General features: G+C 40.6%; 1 protein-coding gene across 2 annotated transcripts in view; it reads right to left on the minus strand.

Moving 5' to 3' along the window:
• Positions 1-24437, minus strand: part of pola1 (polymerase (DNA directed), alpha 1) — a 56264-nt gene that overhangs the window by 25374 nt on the left and 6453 nt on the right. For both annotated transcript variants that reach the window (XM_031750047.2, XM_031750046.2), the window contains exons 20-34: positions 24195-24370; positions 23904-24033; positions 21935-22054; positions 21736-21826; positions 21520-21644; positions 21236-21385; positions 20099-20221; positions 7840-7872; positions 7432-7524; positions 7123-7328; positions 6882-7014; positions 6620-6751; positions 6345-6519; positions 5631-5812; positions 2981-3112 (exon numbers count right to left, since the gene is read on the minus strand). In XM_031750047.2, the coding sequence (XP_031605907.2) occupies positions 2981-3112; positions 5631-5812; positions 6345-6519; positions 6620-6751; positions 6882-7014; positions 7123-7328; positions 7432-7524; positions 7840-7872; positions 20099-20221; positions 21236-21385; positions 21520-21644; positions 21736-21826; positions 21935-22054; positions 23904-24033; positions 24195-24370 (2001 nt within the window). The remainder of the gene's footprint in view (positions 1-2980; positions 3113-5630; positions 5813-6344; positions 6520-6619; positions 6752-6881; positions 7015-7122; positions 7329-7431; positions 7525-7839; positions 7873-20098; positions 20222-21235; positions 21386-21519; positions 21645-21735; positions 21827-21934; positions 22055-23903; positions 24034-24194; positions 24371-24437) is intronic.

Raw genomic sequence — 24437 nt, forward strand, 5'->3', positions numbered from 1 at the left:
ACACACACACACACACACACACACACACACACACACACACACACACACACACACACTGCATTCCACTCACTGAAGAACAAGGTGTTGGAAGCTATGAGGAGATACAGTCCCCTACGAAGACAACGCAGGCATCCTGTTTAATTCACTCCCAGGCTGCAAACCGACTACACTGTCCTCTACACAGTCATGTGTCACAGCCTCTCGATCTACTCTGTCCAAGAGGAATCTGCAGATATCAGTGTTCACATACTTTACTGCCATAAATCAGAGTGCCACGGCATGGCAGACTTTTGAAAACGACAGAAATAAATCAAAGTCTTTTGCAGGAGGACTACAAATCATCTTCTCAGGGTCTATATTGATGTAGCAAACGTCTTCAATTTCCCACACTGCCATAACGGTCATGTTTCTGTTCAATAACTTCACTGACACTTTAGCTAACATAGTAGTGAATTATTGCAGTTTTATCATACATTGCATATTTTGTATGAAGACTACTTCTTGGGGCCTTCTGCTGTCTAAAAAGCTCACAAGATAAAACGGATGAGGATCTGAATTGCTCGCAAAGAGGTTTATGAAACATTCACACCCATCTCACTCCAAGTATAGTTAGCTGTGCGAGGTGAGGAAGTCTCAGCTTTTTCAATTTTTATTGTTAGAAACTAATCGTGGACTTTTTAACTTGCACTACTGGGTGCAACTCTATATTATCTGAAAATGAACCTAATTCAGTTTTTAGACGATACAGTGTTTCCCTTTGCCATGACTCTGCATTCCAGTGTGACTAGATCACATTTTAACACGTGTTTCTTTGGTTTGATTTGTTACCAGAGAGAAAATCTTAAATTTTTCAGTTACGTCCATCTAAAAAGGTCCTGAGACATTTTACTCTGCACCAAAGTGGTGTACTGACCACTATGAGTGCAACAGTGTTGCCATGTTTACAAATAAATAAAAATACAAAACTAGTAAAAGTTTTGAAAATATGAAATGTTATCAGCGTCTAAATTAAGTGATAAATAATCAACAATATTACTGAATTATTATCCTAACATGTAAAGCAAAACATACATGAAACTAAGTTGCACTGTAATGCCTGCTTTAACCTTTTTTGGGACATAAGATGTCAAAGTAGTTCTGGTTTGAAACATTACAGCATAGGACTGTTGTAGGCGAAAAGGGCTATCTTCAGGGCTATGGCACTAATCCAGGATCTACCCGACCACTCTGAGCCACTTTAACTTGTGATTGGTCATTAGGAGCATGCTGATCCTCAGCTTAAGGCATCTGCCGATACCGAGAACTGAAATTAATAAACTGCATTTCTCACCGTGAGGAAGAGACAAACATTTCTATGTAAAAGTAAACATCGCTTTCCCAACTTGACAAAATATTTAGTTAGTCAAGGCCATCTGTTCATTTCCAAACCATAGAGACAAGGTGGATAAACATTTTGTAGGATGACCAATCTTCGTCTTGTTGTTATAATAGTGTCCAACCAACTCACTGCCCGTCTTCTTCTGCGCCTTGTTCCTTCTTTGCTTTGTTAATTTTCTAATGGCTGTCGTTTTCTGATGACATGGCACTGACAAAACTGTCAACTGGTGTTTTTTCTTTTGCAACGAAAGGCGAGCACGGAGAAAATCAAACTGTGTGTAAGCCTTCTTCTACTTGTCAGAAAAGTATCCTTAGATTTGAACAGAGGCTGCTGTTATTTACAGTTGCGCTTCTTTATAATGCAAATATACTGGCATTATTTCTATAGGTATGTATATTTGACAACCATTTCATCATCTGTCAATGCACAGCTGAAAATATGAATAGGTACCAGCGTAGAGAGATGATGATTCACACTTTCACGCCTTCCATAAATGCTTAAATACAACCTGCAAAAACGATTTACGCTAGAAAACCTACAGCAAATAAAAATTGTAAATAGTCTTTCAAGTAAGTGGGTGTCTTGTATTGAGACAAATCTGCTTGATCTTTAAAGTCCATTATGTTTGATTTAAAGTAATTTAAGTTTTTGCTCATACCTTAATGACCCCGTTTCCCACATCTATCATTTAAATTTCACCTTATCATCTAAAACTGCGTGTGCGTTTTAAACTTGGTATTCAGAGTACAAATGGCCATTTAACTATTTCCATGATCATGCGCCGACATATCTTTCTGGAGCTCTTTTCCATTTTACATGCTCAGTGTGCTCTTTGGTTGAAAATGTCAGCACAGTGCCCTGCTGAGGTTTTCTTCATCTTTTGCCCAACATCCTTTTGATAGCTTCTCTTAACATGACTGCATCTGTTGCATCCCCCATTGTGTTAAATACAGTCCAACTCTTTCACAGACACTTTGTGGAAGGTCAATTTTACCGAGTTTTGACGATTTCATTACACACAGCTCAGTTTCTGTGACCACTTGAGCTTGTATTTTGTCAGCCAAATCCTTTATTTAATTACTTTAGCAACGTGCTGCTGTTGTACGTAACAAGCATAAATGCAGCAATGTGGACTCAAGACACACTTGTTTATTTTTTGTTTTGTTTTTTTAACATTAAGAAAAGAACATTTTGGATTGAATGAACACATTTTTAGTACTACAGAGAAAGATTTAAAATAAATAAACAAGGAAAGCAGTCAAACTAGTTAACCCTAGAACCTTAATGTGCAGTTTTCTAACACTATCTTTAATATTGGGCATATTTTAGTCAATGAAATATATTAATGCAAAAAAATACATGTCAAATTGAAGTGCTTTCATTTCTACCCATACATCTCAAACTGAAATAAGAGATCACCCTATTAAAAGGCTTCAAAGCAAAACAATGAATAATCACCTGGCATTGGTGTACAAGGGTTAAAGAAAACTGTATTTATGCTGTTTTAGAGTCCATCGGTTTTTTATTTTAGTTATCTGGAATCAGCTGCACATCAAAATGTGACTATCAGAGGCAGACGGGAATACAAACAGAAATACTCACAGCGTAGTATCTTTTGATGTGGCGACGGATGTCAAGCACAAGTTTGTTGCTGATGTTGACAACGTAGTCAGCTGGAGAACCTCCACAAGGGATGTGACAGCAGCGCATCAAACTAGGCTCAACCTTTGCACCCTGAGAAAGAAAGTATATATTACATTCCTGAAAAGAAACCGCATGTAACCACGTACACTAAGCTTGCATGATCCTGTAATGAAGTAAACTAACTTTATTTTATTGATGGTAATAAAAAGAAAATGGAACCACAAATCAGGAGACATTTAAAATTCCTCCTATAGTTTGCATGCACATGTACTAAAATGCTTCAGCAGGTAGAATGGCTTCTAAGGGCAAACATCAACTATAGTCTCACTGCCTTATATGCATACTATATGAATTCATCACAGCTCCATATTTAACCCTGTAATCAGCAAACCCAGTTTTACAACACACAAACACAACTATTACCTTTAAACCTTAACAAAGACCACGTCAAACACAGAACAGCTTAAAGAAACCCTGGGTCCAGTAGATTTTAACGTTATTGTAGCCTGAAGAAAACAGGTCAACATGACCCCGGTCCCCCTGAATTGTCCACTTGACAGCAAGGCTTATAGTTAATGCAATGAAAAAAGTAGACGCACTACATACCAATTACACTAAATATAACGCCTTTAAACACTTGCTCCTTTAAACCTCAACTCCATTTACCTGTCGCACTGACAGCCGCAAAAAAAGGTTTCTGCAGGGAAGTCTGTGACATAAAAGAATGCATGTGACACCCCCCCACCCAGCCACACACTGGCTTTTTGTTTGCCTACATCACTCCTTTTGGGGAGAAAAAAAAAAAGAAACACACACACAGTTTTCTACCAGTTAGAGTCAATCAACTCATTTGATTTCTCTAATAGGCAGCCACACTTATGAACACACACACAAACACACATCTTAGCCTTGCTTTACTTCTCTCATTTCAGTCTGCTCTGGATGACAGCAAACTCCCTTCTTCTCCCTCCATAATCTCCTCCCCTCCTGTTCTTTATCTTTTACATGTTTCTTTCAAAAGTTCACTTTCAAGAGCAGACTCTCCTTCCCAAACAAGTTGTATCTACCACACCACTTTCTTGTTAGTCATTTTATTGCCGGGCAATTAAATGAAAATATGAAACACTCAAAGTACCGTCTTGTGACTGTGCGAGACTTATGAGAAAGGGATGATATCTTCTAACACTCCCAGTTCTCCTCTACGTCTGGCTACAAACCCCGGCCGTTATCTGGACCGCCTCATGTCTGCACATTAAATAGGCTTTTGAAAAACAATTTTAAAAGGTTTGCCATGCCAACTGCCTAAGCAGGCCATTTTGTCAACGTCTTGGTTTGTGCAGCTTTCACAGCGTGCTGATTTAACTGCCTGCGTGGGATACCTAACGCTCTATTAAAACTGAACTGAGGGTATTCCCCTGCAGCCTTATCCACATTTTTTTCCCCTCTCTGCACTTAATCTTTTCATCCTCCTCTCCCGCTACCTCCATCAAACAACTTTCCTCCTCTGTCTGTCCTCCATCATACATCACCGCCTCCTCCTACCATCTCTGGCTCTGTGTCAGCGGAGGAGTCAAGGCCCATCTGTCCTCCCCTCTCTCTCTGAGCTGTTAGACCATGCTCGCCACCTTAATTAACTTACCGTCTTATCAGTATCACTGTGTGTGCGTGCATACCGGCCTCCGGCAACAGAGAGGAGAATTAACATCAGTAATCAGATGATTCCTGGTTCGTTTAGACTAATGCTATATTTTATTCTGACATTTCAAGTTCATGCATTGTACTCTTAATAGCAGGACGCAGGCCGTTTAGTACAAGCACGATCACTCAGGCAAGATTATTCTTGTGCAACTGTTTCAGAGTACAACACACCAGCATATCTGCTCAAGTGTGTAATGATATTATCCTTTTATGGAAAGTGTGTGTTTAATACTCCTGTTTTAATTATTGCAAGTTCTCTCCACCACTCGAGGCCAAAGGCTTGTCAGTTTTATTAGTGTCTTCTAGACAAGAAAAAGCTGCGTGCCCTGCTCCTCATTAGAAGCTGATAACACACACACATACACACAAAACCTTGGCCTGACAAATGGTAGGAGATCAGTGTGTGTGTGTGTGTGTGTGTGTGTGTGTCTCCATAGAGCCGCAGGGGTTAAGGAAAGGCTTTTCAAGTTGTGGAGTCCAAACTATGCCAATGAAAACAGAGTCCGTACTGGAGCCAGGCAGCTGTCTTAAAATACAGACAGAGACACAATATGGAGGATGACTAACGCATGAATCCTTCACAGGAAGTTTTACTGAAATGCCTTCGGAAACATTATTCTCCCGCTGTCGTACTCTTTATTCGTGTCTCTACTGATTAATCCATTAGACCAGTGAAACACACCATTACTGATAAAAGCCATCTTCCCTTTCAGTCTTCGGCCATATCTGTGAGGTGCTTTGTGTGTGTGCGCTGAGAACAGACAGCACATTTCTTCAGCTGAAGTCTAAACTGTCAAGGGTTTAATACGACTTCAAATACAACTCTAAGAAAGATTATCTGGTTCTGCACAAACACAGAAAGCAATACAGAGGAGTTTTATGATGGACAGCGGTGTGTTCATCTACTCACAGCTCCTTCAAAGACGCTGTCGTAGACGTTGTCAGTGCCACACTGAGGACAGGTGAAAGTAAACCTCTCACAGTCTTTATAGCGCTCCTCATCAGTCAGCTGGACGGGAACACCCAGCAAGCCATCGGCTTCCTCCTCCCTCTGGAACTGCTGCTGAGCTCTGAACTGACTCGGGTCCAGACCTGACACGGAAATAAAACATTTTTAAGGTTTACAGCAGAGCCAATGTTTATTCAGAAACACGGCTGAAGGCAAAATATTTCATGCCTGATAAACACCAATGAAAGGTGGTCATGCTGCAATTAAGGACTCTGTATTTAGCTGTTCGGCTGTCTACAGATGTTATTATTATTTAAAAAAAATTAAACTGTGACCCATAGACACTTCATTTGAGTGTTTACGGGAAATGTATTGTAGTGAAACTGGAAATAATTTGCAGCACTTGACAAGATTATTAAGTAGGTATTATGTCTTCTGGGACAAGAGAGGAAACGTGCATACAATATGAATCCAAGTAATGATTTAATCCATAAAACAGTTTTCCAAAAGCAGTATTTTCATCTGTAGGAAACTTCCTCGAGCAATTTGGTCATTTTATTTCTAAGTAACACAGCTCCTTTAAACTTTTTTGTAATTATTTTCCATAATTTATCATTTTCCTAAGGCATAACATTACTCACTTCTGGGGTCTGCAATAACTTGTAATTCACTTACCCAACCACGAGGCTATGAGTACACCGTCAATACCCTCAATAGGGTCGCAGATGCGAGACACCACAGGGTGGATCTGCTGGGCCAGGTAGTACTGTGTGTCCAGAGTGAGATTCTCCTGTTTCTGGAGCTGCTCTAGAGCGTACGCTCTCTGACTGGCTGGCAGGTTGGAGCCATCCTATTGGGCAAAGAAGATGCATTTCCAATGTATTTGTACTGAAATATCACTGAAACACACAAAGAAATGAGATATTCCAGTTTCTCTAATAGATACACACTTTACAGATGAGGTAGGAGATGGTATCTCCAGCTTTGACCCGACGACCACCCTGAGAGTTAATCCACAGAGCAACGTGGACATGAGGGAGACTTTTCTTATCAGGGTAGTCCTGAGGATCCTTTGTCAGCGCCTGGTGAAGTCAAGACAAGACAGCAGTAATAGATGAGAATGGGAATGGCACAAAAGACAAACCCAGCATGTACAGAGTCTTAAGCCTCACTTTAATCAAATGAAAAGTAAACACACAGTGATTCCCTCACCTTGTGGATCTCATACTGGTTCAGTGGTATGTCTCCACTAGCCACCTTCTCTCCCAACTCCACCAGGTGTTTCTGGATGTTCTCCACAATGACATCACGACTCTGATCAGACAGGATCTGGCCAATCACGTAGCTAGAAAAATAAATAAACACAATGAATTTTTCCTTACAAATAAAAAATCTTTTGTAAGGTGCTACCAGTGCTCTGTACACTGACGCGCTGTTTCCCATGCTAACGTACTTGCCGCATTCCTTAGCCAGATCACACCAATCCCTCCGGACGATGTCCAACCCTTTGAGCTCTTGCTTCACGCCAAAACGTCCTTCTCCATTTGGCTCCACCACAAGGGCGGCATACTTCTTCTTCTTCAGCAGCAAAAGAGACTTGAACACACCATCAATGTCGATCTCCAATAGTTTGTACAGCTTGTTTACTTCTGCCTTCACCTGGGATCAAAGTGCACACACACAGATTCAGTGACAACATCTGGTTAAAATCTCCACTGCATGGTACGCATGTAAAAACTGATAAAACACCCAAAGCACACACCTTATTGCCAAGTTTAAAAACTTCATCCAGACACTTGCTGTTTGTGTTGATCATGATAGAGTCAGTATCTCCATAGATGACTTCCAGATTCATCTGAGTCACACAAAAGGGGGGAAGAGAAAAAAAAGAAAGAATCCACACAGTTACTGGGATAATAAACTGAATATTACACATATCAAACTGCACAATTTCTAAAACAATCTCATGTTAGATTTGGCTACTTAAATGATATTTAACCCAAAGTTTATCATTTAGCTGCTGAATACAGATGCAAGAATCCAGGCGTGCTGACCCAGTGAGGAAGTGATTATTAAAAGGATTATTTGTCCTGTACATTTTACATCATTCTGCCCATAATTACATATCATATTAGAGATATTAAACAGGAACAACTTGGTAATGACTGACCTTCTGAACCATGTCTTTGGTGTGCATCAGAATCTGGAGAAAAGAGACAACACTATGAACGATGCCAACAACAAAAACAACACAGTACAAGCACAGTAAACAAACATGTCACTCAGGAAGATGAAATGATTAAATATTAAGTTTCCGTGTTATTTACTGTGCGTGTGTGTGTGTGTGTGTGTACACACATTTGTGTGGACATGGGAGCAGAGCAGGTGATTTGCTTTAAATGGGGGATAATTGGCTAAGAGGGCAATTATGAGAGCATGCTGTGACAGGCGTCTTTTCAACCCACACAAATTCACAGTCAGGCAACACACACACACACCATAATGACTTGTAATGGCCTTTATAACCTTCTGGTTGACTGACGGAGAAATAAGAGAATTCTGTAAATGCAGATTGACCACTGTGTGTGTGCGCGTTTGTGTGTGGGTGTGCATGAGGAAAGCTCTGAGCAGCAGAGGGATCCTAACAGGTGGGGGCCCAGAGGAGGGGAGGGCAGTGTGGGGACCTCAGGTCGCTAATCTGGGGGGGGTCGGAGGGACGGAACGCAGTGTGACCTGTCACCAGCAATCTGCTCCTCAATCAACCACAGCCGCATATATACACCCCGACTCGCACTGTGCTCCGTGTGGGGACAAGGACGCGGCTATTTCAGAGTGTGAGGAAGGGGCGGGGTCGGGCTTCCACTCCCTGAAACCAGAGTGGGCCATAAGCATGCTTTATGGGCTGCTACATACCGCTATACGGCGGGGGGAGTTTGAGTCATTCAGGGAAGAGCCTCTCCATTAGGGACTGCAGTCAAGGTCAAGGTCTTACCACAAACACACACACAGTTTTTCACCTCTGCACTTATGCAGTGGATTTTGCTGTTAGACAAAATGACCCCTGCCTGTTTAGCAGAAGATGAAAGGTTGGAAAAGAGGAAGATGAAAGAACTCTTTATTAATACTCAGACTGAGTGCACAGGTGCTCCACTCCAATAATTCTTGAATACAAATCTAATTTGAGACATTTTTAAAACTGCAAAAGTAAAGGCCTCGATTCATGGTTTAAAATGTGAATGACAGTTGCCTGCAGCGAGTGTAGAGTAGTTTATTTACGACAGAAAACGAGCCAGAGGAAATGATCATTCAGAGATATAAAATAAAATGTAAAGATGACACCAAATGTGCTCAGTCTGCCAGACTAAAGGTCACATTTACTTATTCCTTTTTTAAAATTCCATGCATTTGAAAATTATTTTGACATTTAACTATATGAAACACTATAACTGAAGGTTGATGTTTCAAATTCAGCCAGCTACTGAACACAAACACCACAACAAGCAGCTGTGATGGTTCAGGCTCGTCTGCTAAGGAGTCCTTGGTTAGACACTAGGCCAGCACCTTGCATTGGTGTATGCACATGTGCATGTGACTAAAGCGTTTTGTACACTTGCTAAGTGTTATCAAAGTGCAAACCAAAGTTCACACAAATAACAAAGTATCTGTCTTGGAGGGAAAATCAGGCCTTGTATACCGAGCCACATTTTCCTCTGTTAACAGCTGCCACTGAGCAGCAGCTCTTGAGTAAGAAAAACTCAGCTGTGCCTGAGCTGAACCGTCCATTTGTTTAATTAAAAAAAAAAAAGAAGAAAGAATTCTCCAAAACAGGTGTGTGAAATTGCAGCAAAGATTCCTCCCATATTTCAATCATTAAAAGTAAAACTTGAACCGTCACATTTTTTTTCCCTTGGGTAATGTGATTTTATGAAGCAGAGGATTATCAGAAATAAAGATAACAATGCGAGTGTCACATAATCAGATAAAGGAGCCGTTTCAAGCCAAATTATTTGAATCAGATCTTAAAATTCAAGTTGGAAAATGACTAAAAAGTAAAAAATACACTATAAAATCAGCAGGATATAAAACTCATGGAAATTCAAATGCAACTAATTATAACTAGCTCAACAGAAATGCTAATTTAATAATTAGATCAAGTCCCTCGTTTGTTGACTTGAACATTTCTAAACAAAACCCAACGTATCCTGATGGTGTTCAGACACCACTGCAGGAAAAAATGCAGGCACAGGTGTCACAATAAAGAGCATTTATAAGAATAAAATGTCCATATCACATTAACCAAAAATCACAATTAGTTGTGTAACTTCTTTTTGTATGTTTTTGATTCTCTCGCTTACAGTCTGAGTTGACCTCATTTGCCAAAAAGGACAAATGAACTTAAAGATGAATGTGACAGAAAGCATTAATATTATTATTTTTTTAATTTTCTACAGATGTAACAAAAATATAACCTTTGTTGATTAATCTAACCCTCAACCACAATCATTTACCTTAGCTGTCTATAAAGCCAGCATATAAAGCCTTAAATGTCACCTTCCCACTCCTTAAATGGAAAAATTAAATAAGTCATCATAATGTCCCATTTGAAAGAAACCAAGTGCATACATCACAAGATGAAGTTCAAGTTCTCCAGCTAACAGCCAAAACATGTAGGAGAATAAAGAAAGAGGAAAATAATATAAAAAACCCCACAGAGTCCGGGTATGATATATCTTGAAATTCACAAATGCAGTCATCAAATAGACACCATGGATTGTATTTCATTGCTTATTGCTACTTGGCACAACACACGCCCACCAACAGAGCCCAGTACAATGTTTTAATGCAGGCCTGCTGATGCAGACAGTAAAGGGGAACCATCTTAGAGAAATTTAGCCATGCTCATTATTCTCACAGTGTCAATCATCCCATCAACAAAACTCGGCTAAAACTCTGCTTTTGTATTCCATTTTGAAATCTCCAGTAATACTTTTTTTTAATAATAACAAAACAGCAAAATAAAAGCATTGAAAGGAGAAAGAGCCAGGAGACGAAGCTGAAATGATGGAACGGATTGAATAAAAAGTGCAGAGATGTGATGAATGGGGAGATGTGGGAAAGACAGACAAGCGAGGCGAGCGAGGTGAGAATGCGTTGATGTAATTGATGTGTGGACTCATTTAGACAGGTTTTCCATATGCTGTCAGTTCCAGCAGGACAGACTGCTTTAAGGAATGAACTGTGTGAAAGACAAGTCGTTTGACCATGACGCTGGAATGTGTGCAACTGACAGTGTGTGTGCACGCGCGCTCATCTTTAAACGCATACCGACATACACATACTATACGAACCAATGCAAACACACATCCCCGGGGGGTAAAAAGAGTGCATGTATATCTTCACCGTGATGACTGCACTCGTCAGCACCGTGAATGACGCTCATTCTGGGCCAAACATCTGAAAAAACTCAGCAGAGGGGCTCACAGTGCTTAATGTTAACCTGCTAACATCAATCAAATTGATCGGATGAGTCTGTACCCTCGCTTGGCTTTTTGTGCCGATCGCATTTTCGCTCCAGCTACGAAATAAGAGTTGTTCTTTCAATTTTTACAATCATTACTTCTGACTGAGTTTTGCCATCTTAATACCTGCAACCAGTGTAGCTGCTTCCCTTAGTTTAACCATTTTCTACAAAGTGAATTTAGATAATCTATTCAAAATCTTCCAATTACTGAGTCGCTCTTTTTCCCTCGCACTATAAAACCAATTTTCTAACATTCCTGCCTCTCATCCTTTCCGGCTCCTTGGTGTTAATACAGTGTAAATAAGACCGGACAGTAATTGAGCAGCTCGCTGACAAGTGCTCCTGCAAAGTGAAGGATCAGGATAGAACACATGAGACTGAATTTCTCACGTTTGTAATCAGTTTCACCTCATCCTTTTGACGCCACATTGCAGGTGAGGGCTCACATGTCAGGTTGCATTCCTTGGACTGAGACACCGAATAAAAGGACATACCTTGCAATAAGTAGGATATATTCTATTCTGTGCATACGCAGCAACATCAGCCGCTGCTCCGAGTGGTCACAGTCCTAGCCCCTACCTTCAAACCAGCCATTTCAAAAGCAATGAGATTACAAGTTTGCTATAATTTTGTCTGTGCCACAGTCTCCAACCCCAGAGTGCCTAGGTTTGGTTCATTTGATTTGAAAGAAATAATCACATAGCTACTGTAGACGTTTAGTTCACATTAATATGGTCATACTGAATATTACATAGTCACATCTGGTATCGCGAGATCTGTACTGACCTAAACCGATGGTTCTCAAATTTTTTCTACCATGTCCTACTTTAGTAGTAAAAAAAATAGCTTTTGTGATCACTGCAAATGATATATTTAACAAACTCAACATTTTTCACCACCCATCAAGAACACATCTGCAGCGCTTTCATATCCAACCAGTGTGCCCCACTAAAATGCAAACCCTGCAATAAACATAAACCTGTGACTTGCAGCAGAGTCAAGACACTGCAGTTGGCAGCAGACGCTCCAAGTTTAGATTCAGCAGTTAAAGTGTTAGTGCGGTATTCCTGCAGGAGTTTTACACTGACATGCACAGCTTCCATGTGGCATTTTTCCTTTGCACTACTCATTTTTAAAACCTAATGTACCCAACAAATCTGCCTTGTGACTCGAACACACAGTCTTCAGGGCTCCAGAAGATGTACTTTGGTTAAGTGGTACTACCACTAGTTTGCAACACTTAAAGATGCCAAAAAAAAAGAAAAGAAAAAAGTGACCAGGAGTGACAACTACAGGAGGAAAAGTCTAAGGGAAATAACACCTCCTGTCCAGCTGAATAAAACTCAGATTTCAAATCAAAGTTTAAAAGGGAGCAACGGATTTCAGACTGAATATTTTTACAAAGCCGCTTAACACAAACCCATCTACACTTTTTAATACTCGTCCTAATATCTCACTGTAAAAGCTGCATTTTCCCACCGTCTTTGACTTGACTTTTCACAGCTTGTAATTCCCTTTTCATTTAGTGCTTTTAACAGCGTCTCATGTCTTTGCATGTGCACCTGTGTGCCTGCACACGAGCTGTACCCATTAGCTGTGCGTTATTGCACCCTGTCATGCTAATTGATGAGTGGTTCAGCCTTGTTGTGATATCCTCCTTTTCCCAGCTGTTGCTCAGCTTTTTGTTGGCCTCATCTATTAGGGCCTTACATGTCTTGTTGTCACGTCAATCTCGTGTATTCTTTATTTGAATCCACTACCCCCCCAACCCTCACACTCATACACTTCTCATCAAAATATCTTTTGTCTTTTGCCAGGCTGTCATTTTAATAAGAATATTAGTCTTAACTGACCTGCTTGGTTGAGTGATGAGTAGTTTGCAGACTGAAAGGCAGCAGTAAAGACAAAAGATAAATGAGCGAGCCCCCCCACCCCCCCATTATCATTACATTTTGAACTCTGGCACAAACACATACACACCACATACATCCTTCTGCTGATCAGCAGATCAGAAGCGGCATGTTAAACCTCTGTGTAGCAGAGGGCCCTTGTAAAAAGAGTCTGGGGCACCAGTGACGATTGTTTTGAAAAGCACTCAGCTGAAAAGCATTTTGGGATGACAGTCGGTCGACTGAAATAGCACCTGTGGAGGAACACACCACTGTCAGAGCTGGGGGGTGGGGGGGTGACATACACACAACATGTCCACAAGGCACTTGAGCATGCACGCACACACACGTTCGCAAAACTCTTTCACGAACACAGCCTCGCACACGCAAAGATGCATAAAAGATTTACAGGCTCTCTTCTGCTACCGTGAAGTTATATCTGCACACACCTCCGTACACACCCACAGAGACCGAAAGGCCTTCTTTCACTAAAATGATTTCACTTGCATGCAAGAATTCATGAGCACAGAGCACAACACACACAGACACACAGACACGCACACACACCTGTCCTGGCAGATGCCATAGCTGTGTTCTCATGTCTGCCATCGGGAAGGTCAATCTGTTGTAAAGCTGTGACTGATTTAATACAACCGGCCAAGATCACAAACGCCGACGTTGATTGAAAATAACTCAACAATGACAACAATCCTCCTGCTGTCCGCTCAATTATAATACTGTACTTTAATAGCAGGAAAAGATGCATCCTGGTATGTCACTGCATTTTTCTCTGCCAAGTTTTTAATATGTTGTCAAGTAAATAAGTAATATAAAGGCAGATACTCAACAGCACCAGTGAAGCCAGATTTTTTTACTATTTTTATTTATTTTTTATTTTTTTTTAAATGGGGGTGGCAATACAGCTGTCACGAAGACAACAAAAAGTAGTGAAAATTATTGTGACCAATATTTAAATCATGATTATCATGAATTTAAATGATTATTCATACTTTTGAAATCTATGGCTCTATCGAATAGATTGAGTGCCTGGGGAATAAAGGGACAGCCAAGGGGACTTACTTACTTTTAAAAGATGCTAGCTCATTGAAGTACTCAAGTAAATATGCCACTGGTTGGTGGGGAGTGAATTTGAGAAAGAAATGGTTCCCGAAAAGCAAAGAAAAGAAAAGAAAATGTGGAATAATGATAATTTAATCTCAAATATCTGGTTTTACTAATCACTGAAAGCTAACACTAAATAAATTCAACTCACTCCACAGGGTAAATAGTAATGCTCTTTTTTAGGGGTCACTCACTATAATTATTGACGAATTAATATTGTTATCATGAATTATTTAATACTATTATTAATACTAATTATTACTCAGTATGGCTGCCATTCATTTAGAACAAAGTCACTAAAATGAATTTTAAAAACTTGTGCTAACAGTTACTGAAGTTAATCTTTTTTAAAATGTTAAAAGCTGCCTTTGCAAAGAGTCAAAATGTGGTTCTTCCTTATTTAAAATTTAAATAGCTGCTCACTCATAAAGCATGTCCATGTGGACATTATTTAGTTTATTAGTATTTATGTAGAACTTTTCAAAATAAAGTTATAAAGTAAACAAATAAATACAAAAGCACACCAGATGAATCCATTATCAATTATAATCTCTGCCATAAGCTCATTCTCACATGGCCTCATTAGCAGGTGTTACTAAGTCGCCGTTTAAACTCTGAGCCCCTGCGCTGTCCACCGTCCGCCCTCACAGACACGCTATTGATGCCAGAATAGCAGCGCTGCTCCCATGTGACTATTTGTTAAGTCCACTCCTATCAAGAGAAAAGCCCGCTCTTTAAGAGGACTACAGGATCATGGAAACATCGCAGCCCTCATTTCCCCAAACGCACCGGCGGCGTAGGCAGGCTTATGTATTCTTATGTCTAATTCAGGGAAATGTAAAAATGACTCCTGTGATTCTGAAACCCTCAATGAAAGAAATGAGGGCAACAATATTTACTCACACGACATCAGAGCATGCAGTCTGACAGATGCGACCACAAATGAGACGTGATAGGGTGGTTCAGGTATTCCTGTGTCTAATTCTGGGAACCGATTTGTGATTCTTGAGACAAGACAGATGATACAGAAGCAGAACAAGGGACACCAGGGGCAACAATATTTACTTAGACTTCATTACGAGCACATGCACCCCTGCACACACGTACGTACGGGAGAGGGTTTAACCTAAACCAAACTCTGACCTCTCTGCACCCTCAGCTCCGTTACAGAAGCCAGCTTCTATCTTCACTCTGCATGCCAGCCAATAATGTCAACTACGAGCTCCTGTCAGGCTGTTTTTAAACACAAGGACAGAGACTCAATTACAGCAGAATGGCTTTTAGGAGTCACCCTCCATCCTGAGAGACACACACCTGCTAATGGTTGTCAGATTTGCAGGCAAAAGAGTCAAAGGTCAAACCAATCTGCGATCCGCAACAATAAGCGGCTTCCCTCGGCCTGCGCTGTGAACATCACTCGATTAAGAGGATGTAAACACACCATCATGCAAGAGAAGCAGGCCAAACTAAACAACTTGAGAATTTTAAAAGCGAGCTTCTGATTTCATAAACACAAATGAAATTCAAGTACACTCTTCGCCATTTCAAGTGACTAGAAACATTAACACTAACACAGGCCAACGAAGGAAAAATCATGTAGTTGTTCTAATCCTGCAGCTGATTCCTCGTCCCTAAGCAGGTTTGCGGCAACCTTTTCCCCCCAAATTGAATTCTCCTAATTTATTGGATGAATTCAGAGATCCAGCAGCCTGTGGCCAATAAAAATCTTTCTGGTGTGACAGATGCATTTATCAACCCATTAACAAAAAATAAATAAATAAAATTAAAAAAAAAAAATAATAATCACATGTGTGCAAGCTGTCTGTCTGTGTCATACAACCATTTCTCTGCACCCAAATGCTCTCTGGCGAACATACAAAAGAACCCAAAATAACGCTGAGGGGTTGAGGGGGACATCAATCTGTGGAGGACCCTCGACTGTGTAATCCTAAACCTTCACCTTCCTCTTAATACCCATCATCCCCCCCCTTTAATACCCACACATACCAGGACAGAACAGGGCCACAACAAATGGTCCCGACAAAGGGCAGAGTTCGGCCAGTAGCACTTGTGCACGCACACACAGATGGGTATTAACACATGCGGGCGCGCGCACACACAAGATAGAAGACCTACCCAAGGAAGACGCACAAGAATCAGGAGGAGAGGTAAGTGGGGGCTTTCCCCTCTTAAGTTGGCAAATTTGATCAGAAGATCCACAGCCAAGGGTCTGTCAACCCCCATCTAAGCCCAGGGCTGAGACACTGCCGTGGCCTGCAGCCTGAGCCATCCGGCCACACTGGGGGGTTAGGCCTCATTTTAAAACGAGAGCGAGAGAAAGATGAGAGCCGGGCCAATCAATAAATACAGAGAACACATGTACATTCACTCTGGACACTCGTCCAAACAGATGAAGGGAACGCGCGCAGGGACGCGGGAGGAGGGTGGATTTACACTGTGAACAGAGTGGTGATCAGTGTACATGTTACAATTACAAAAATAAAAAGCCTCCTAAATCATGAGATGAAAGTGGAGTGCAAATGTGACGATTAAAATGGGGGTGGGAGTGCAAATGGCAATGCCCACAAATACACTAGAAACCCAGTTATAAATGCCAGCTGGCTTTTCTGGCTCGCTGCAGTCGGAAACTACCGAGAACTACTCAGCTTGCCTCCTGTTAACTTTAGAACTCTATACAAATTCAGTAAAACAGACACATTTAGTTTGTACTACTGCTGATCTGCTGCTTTTGCGTGACAAGCCAGAGAGCATACGATGCTCAAGTGCTGGAAAAACTGTCCTACAAAAATCCTATTTTAGATGCTATAAGATTTATATACACACACATTTATATACAAGTAAAACTGTCAAAACGTAAATTTCAAAGAATATCCTCCACAGCATGTTGCCTTATTATCAGCGGGGTGGTGCTGAAGCCACGCGCTCCCCAAACACACAAGCTGCTATATAAATAGAGTTGTGGTAGGATCATAGATACAAAGTAAACAAAACACTAAGATTGTGTGAAGTGGGATCTCCTGCTTCATCAGCAAGCCGAGGTACGTGTGTACACCGCACACTGACTGATGACCTTTTTGATGCACGTCTCTCCAATTTGTCACGTCACTCTGGAGTGTACTGAAGTCCTAAATCCAATTTGCCTACAGCCTCCCTGCCACACAGGAGAACTTGAAAAGTTTTAGAAAACTTTGGAGAAAATTTTAGTTTTCAACAAACCTGCAAAGCATCTGAATCACTATTAGTATAAACACTCAGCTGACACATTATTAAGTACACCTCGATAAACCCAATGCAGTCTAACGAGACATACCGCCAGTATAACTTTCTGGATTAAGCCTTACAATGTTCAGCAACTGTGTAAGGATAACTGTAGAGTAGTAAAGTATTTGATCCTGACAAATGTATTTGTGTCACATTGTGAGGCTTGGAGGTTGACTTCATACTTGGGTGGCTGTAGCTGAGGATGTAGGGCCTCTACTGACTGGAAGGTTGGCTGTTCAATACCTGGCTGCTCCCGTCTGCATGTCTAAGTAAGATACAGAACCTCAAGTTGCTCCTCTGATGCGTTCATGAGAATGTGAATGTTACAAAGCACTACTTAGGAAGAAAAAAGTGCCTGGGTGACTGAGGCATGTTGTATAAAACGCTTTGAGTAGAGTAGAAAAGCGCTACATAAGAACAAGTCCATTTACCGCTGAACATACTAATTAGAGTAATAATTATTAATAATACTAATTAAGTAACAATCATTTCACTGAGGAGTAACTGCAACAGATAATCAGGTAAAAATCTGGTAACCAAGCAACTCTTTAATAACAATAATTTATGTTTTTATGCTTTATTTTGATAGGACAGGTGGAAGAAGCAGGGGGCAGACGCGCATGGCTCACACCAGGCCTCGCAGAGGGTTTGATACTCCGTGGCATTAGGGGTCAGTCGACCAAGCCTAATCTACACCCTGCCCTTTTCTCAACACAGAGGATACAGGCATCTGTACCAAGTACCACAAAAAGTATTAAACATGGACATAGCTTCCGGTTAAAAAAAATAAACCTGCATTCAAAATGAAAACACTCTTCAAGGCTTCAGAAACCAATGTGTGATATCACTGTAGCTACCTCCATCTTTTATACTGACCGTAACAAGGACTCGGCACGATCAGTGTGAGCTCCATATGGGGGCAAAGGAGTCCCAGATTCAGATATAGAATGGGTTTTGTTCAGGAAGCACAAAAAACAAACAAAAAAACCCATCTTTTATATACACATCAGTTGTTCTTAGACTTTTTCAAAAGCAAGGACAATTTCACATCCTTCCAGCCCGACTATTACAAAAGAGATCCAGCTGCATAATTTTACTGTTACACCACTTATGCTTCACAGGTTTTTAATACAGCCTTGGTTAGATATGTATAATCCCATTATGTATGATGCAAAGTCCCTTTTGCTGCATAGACATTGGACATCAGTATCTGTATTCTCAACGTAACCCATCTAATCTGTTCTAGTGAAACCTTCTTACTTTCAGGCACCAGCAGAGTGATCAGCTTGAAGGTGCAGCATATAACTATCTTAATGTGACTCACTAATGGTGACATCTGTGTCAGCACTTTCTCCAACTAAATTTGGATTTCTGGGCCTCTTGTGATAAATAACTTTGAGGTTTCAGTTTTTATACAACAAATAAATCACCAAGAAAGGTCGTGAAAATAGCTGCTAGCTGTAAGTCTATTCCACATGATTAAATTAGGGCTTCTAAATCTAGCAACACGGGCAAGAGCAAAGCCTTCGAATAATGGAAATCTAGTCTACTCCTTACACGAGAATGGTGATGCTTCCCGGATTATGTAAAGCAAGCAGGAGGTACAAATGTAAATGAACCCATCTACCTCAGGCTGTTGATAATACAAGATATAAGCGGTGAAGTGTTGAGGGACAGAAACTCCCACCTGCAGCAGCAAATCCAATACACAACTTTAACAATGTAGCTCTGTCAGCTGAACAACAAGCATGACTGGAGCCCCAAACGGACTGACAAAATAACAAACACGCACAGTGAGTTACTGCCCTGCCCTCTATTAGGGAGCACAATGAGTGTGTAAGGGGATCTTAATGAAGGACTCCCCTGAGGCAAAGCCTGATGCCTCTGCTGAGGACTTGTACTGTTAGAGCTCATTAAATGAACATGAGTACTACCACTGACATAGTGGGAGAGTGTGAGTGTGTGTGTGTGCTCATGTGTGTGGGGGGTGTTCAGTTACAATACCAGCTTTAGCTGTTTATGTCATGCAGTACACATGCTGCTTTGCACCAATTTATTGAGCGTGCATGCCCCTGTCATTCCATTTGTGTGTTGAAAGAAGTGCTTACACAATGAGACTAAATGGAGAGTGTTAGATTCAAGAGTGGCCGTGGCATTCTGTTATTGGAAAATACTTGCATAGTGTCATTGATATCACCAAAAATAAGGCAAGTCTCTTATTCTGACTAAATTAAATTGAAGATGTAATCATATTTGGAAGACAGAAAAGGGCACAGGGTGTGGGAGAAACAAAGACATTTGTAGAAACAAATGTGAGTCAGGATAAAGCAGAAAACAAATGACAAGTCAAAGAAAATAGGCCACAGTAAGGAGTGTTGCACAGTGCTGAATATAATGTAGCAGTGCCCTCTTGTGGATGAACGTGGGACTGTTCTTTACACTTTTCAAAAGAAAGTAGGATAAACTTGTATTTAATCAGTCTCAGTGTATCTGGTGCCAACCAAAAGCTTTGATCCCTTTTATAGATCCAGATACTGCTCTAAAAAAAAGGTTTACAGCTAAAACTCTGGGTGTCCACATAGCCTACAGAGTCAGCAGTGTGTTTGTCTACTCACCTCCCTACCCTTGTGTGTAACCAGGGCAGCAAGTGGCTTGGCGTAAAAGCGGCTGTAGCTGAATCCCAGGCAACCGTACATACTGTTAGCAGTCAGCTTCAGAGCCTTCTGACGGATGTCGTACTGAGGGACAAAAATATTCCAATGGGAAAACCGGCTAAAAGAAGTGCAGCGCAGCAAAATATTTATCAACAGATTTAATTAATCTGATATGGTATGGCTCCAACATTATAAAGGACTTTAATCATGTATTCACTTTGTTGTCGTTTGTCTGGAAAACAGGATCTAAAGACCCACACTTCCAGATTCAGGAACAGTCTTTATCCAACAGATGTAACTCAGTGAAAGACAGTCTCACTTTCCAGTATCTTCATTCTAATAGCTCTATATCAGTAGATGCACAGTAACAGCACCTTGTACACTGAGCTTTCAATCATTCTCATCTAAGTTTCTGCTACTTATTAGGTACACTGTTTTATACACTGCATTGATTTTTATATATTATTACATATTGTTTTTCATTTATTGAGTATGTGTGCAACTTTAGCCCCCTTTCCATTAGTACCTAATCGGATCGACTTGCCAGGGCTTGACTCGGATAGTCTGGTTTTGCATAACAACTGAATACCACCTAATGTGCTTGGTTGTTGTTATAGCAACACGTCTGGGCATCCCGTGACGTAATTAGTATGCGACACGAACGCTATAACAAAGGTGGACATCGAGGCGACCATAAACCTGCTGCTCCGTCTGTGACTTTTCGTCCGACTTGGGGACCACAGCGTTGATTCTTGTAGCCATTTCCCTCGTTGCCGGGTTTTTAAAAAAAAGGCGGTTTTGAATTTTGTGAACAAGGCGCCACTGATCGGCCAATCAGTGGCGTGCAGTCTGATGACGTTGCATTTTAGTACCTGCTCGGATCGCTATGGAGCCCTGGCCGAGCAGGGGGTACCGGGTACTATGACCTAATGGAAAACCCTGAAAACTGTGGTGAGTAGGTACTAATGGAAAAGAGGTTTTCCATTCATGAAAGACATCACATGCAATAACAATAAAGCTTCTCTATTCTATTCTGACACAAGCTCACAAATACCACCCCTACCGCCAGTGTGTGTTCACGTGTAATCACATGTGTACCTGCAGGTAGAGATCTGGGTTGATGTCTTGCTGTTTCATGAGGCCTTTGACCTGCTTACGCCGTTCAACCAGCTTCCTGATTTCCTTGGGCAGGATTCCCATTTCTAGGTTAGGATCTGGAATCTCGGGAATTTCCTCTGGTTCATCCTCCTGTTGCCATTTAAACACAAGTCAAAAGTGTGTAAATGAATTGAATCTTGACTCTGAAGCATTTAGCATTAAAGTAGCAGGACAACAGGCTCAACCTATAAACACATCTGGTGACCACAGTTTTTGAACACTACCTCTTTCTTCTTCCGGGAGTTCTGAGCCTCCCTCTGCACGGTGGTGAAGCAGATGTTGAACTCTTGGATGATTGAAGGATACAGACTGTTGAAGTCAAGCAGCAGCACAAACTTATCATAGAAACCTAAAAATGAGAAGAAGAGAGTTAAGATAATGACATAAACATGAACAGACAAGGTGAGTAAATACATTTTTTAGACATGCCCAGTGCTTACCAACTTTAGGATCCAGCACCAAACCTCCAGCATAGGCTGCCTTCTTCTTCCTCTTGCCTTTGCCTGCATCCACATCATCTTCGCCTTCAGCCTGGAAAAAAAAAGAAAAAAGAAAAAAAATAGAAGGAGCTTTATTTCAATTAACTAATTTGGAAAAAACAAAAATTCAGCTGCGTGTGTTATTTGGCTGCATCTTCACCGTCTCGAGCTGTGCTTTTTTGAAAGAAGGTTTGTCAGGGACGATGTAGTCTTTCTCGTGGAAGGCATGAAGCAGCAGGAACTCGTTCCTCTCAGAGCGGCCTCCCATCAGAGTACGAGACTGCAGAGACAAAGCAGGGAGAAAAATCCATTTTCCAGGACATTTTCTGTCACATACGGCAATTAGAGCTTCCAGAACAAGATGTCAAAAAAAGGATTTTGTTCTGCCTCAAAGAAAATGGGAAAACATGTTAGTTTGGACTTGAAACAAGTCGGTTAAAAACACTAATGAATAAAGTTTTGTGAAGTAAAACTGATGTCTTTGTCAAACAAGCGTGAGTGGATTGTGACAGCATGTTTAGTTTCTTGTTACTGATATCAGCATTATAAAAAATTTTAAAAAGTAGATAAAAGATTGGAGAAAAACTCATCAACCCATGTTATTTGCGCTGACATTGTATAATTTGCCCACCAGAGGGCACACACATTTGGACCAAAGAGCTGATCCAAGCAGAGCTGGGTAGAAGGTAAATGTAAATGACCTCATTAATATTTTGTAAAGTGTTTTGTAAACTTATGAGTTGCTATTATATTGTTAGAGCTTGGACCCAGCGGATGCTTTTATTTTGAAAGTCACAGAGCGACACAGCGAGAAGGTGTGCTCTATGGTTAATGGACGGGAATAGGAAAAAGAACGGCTATAAAGGTGCAATCCTGAGTTGAAAGCAGTTTCTTAGCACCTGGTTGATGAGGGAACAAGGTTTGTAACAAAGTTTGTCCTGTGGATATGTACTTTGTTGTTTTACGGAGCATATAGCTGCTGACCTACTAAGGATAAAGGCTAAGTTTTCACCCACTAGAGGGTGCTAACGTACCTCGTCATGTTTAGGCAGCGATGCAACGACTTCACTGTTACATGCAATAATTTACAAGTTTCAGTGTTATTTGTTATGTAAGGTAAAGAGAATTAATTTGTGATTAATAAATAAGTCAAAAGGTTAAAGGTAACACACTGTTTGATTTACTAATAGTCTTTTATTCTGTATGTTGTAGCTCTTACGGTGTGTTCACATACACGGCTGTTTAATAAAAGGATTGTGAACCATCAGTTTGAGAGACCATCTTTTCAACCGGGGATGCTACAGTAAATGAGTAAATAAACAAGTAAAAATAACAAATGTTGGGAGTGGGAAGTCTGTTTACTGTATTGTGTGTCCAAAACACTAAAGAAAAAACATTATATATTAGCCGATAAATTGGAATGTCAGATTTTTTTGAATCTCTGTTAAAAAAAAGATAAAATATAGGATATCAGTTGGTCTATAGTCACTTTAAATCTGCCCCAACTCAATAATCAGAAAGGCAGAAAGACTACGGTGTGAAAATACTTTGTGTGATCGCTCTGATATACATGTTTGCCATTTTAGCTGTATTAAACTGGATACCAAAGGTCATGTAATTCTGTTATTGGTAATAAATGCTAAATTTATGATATCAAGAAACTTGCAAAACAGGAATTGATTGAAAACTCAGTGAAACAGTTATTATTTCCAACACAAATATGTAAAACTGCAGCTCCTGAAACCAGCTGCTTTAAAATACGATCCTACAATTAAATTTTATGCTTTTTGAAATGAGAACTCTGTTTGAATAAAGCTGCTTTCAACATCTCACCTGTTGCTTTTGCAGAAAATACCAAGATACAGAACGCACATGACAATCCAGCATATAAATATCAACATCTTACCCAGACCTACAGCACACAGCCCTGCAGGTTTTAGCCCTGTGGTTTAGACTTGTAATGCTTTTCTTGATCAGTTGAGAGAGTGCATTATAAGTATGTGACTAATTGAATGTTAATACCCTGGTATTCTGCAAACTGTCAATTTGAGTTTTGTGGCTCAGCCAAACTATAAGATCATTGTGCATGTTAAATTATGCTAAAGAAACAGCAGCATTGTTGGCATTACCATGACATTTCCAGCAATATTGGTGATCTGCAGGGCGAGCGGCAGCACGTTGAGCTCACACATGATCTGGAGGATCAACTTGGCGTCTGTCCATGTCAACTCCAGCAGGTACAGGAGGTGAGGAGAGTCACTGACACACATATTCATTCATATATTAATGTACACATTTCCCACATTGATTTGTGAGCAAAGAAATAACATGTAGAAACTTTAAAGATGAATAATACAAAAGAAGTGACTTCTACTTCTTATCCTGTGTTTTTGGTGAAATTACCCTTTACATGTATTTACCTGTAGAGGTTTTTAATGTCTTCCTGTGGGACTGTGATTCTCTCAGTCTTCAGCACCTGAGCAGTGAGTTCAGTCAGATGATAACTTTTACAGCGAATCAGCTCTTTGGCTGAGATCTCCACGTCACACACCAGGCGGCCACAGGTGGCGTTCTTCTCTGCAAAGGCACTACGACCCTGCAGATTCAAAAGCACCAGCACAAAACACCATAAAGCTTTTTTTTTCCCTCTTTCTAATACGTTC

The sequence above is a fragment of the Oreochromis aureus genome, linkage group 9 (genome assembly GCF_013358895.1).
Source record: "Oreochromis aureus strain Israel breed Guangdong linkage group 9, ZZ_aureus, whole genome shotgun sequence".
In the NCBI taxonomy this organism is placed as follows: domain Eukaryota; kingdom Metazoa; phylum Chordata; class Actinopteri; order Cichliformes; family Cichlidae; genus Oreochromis; species Oreochromis aureus.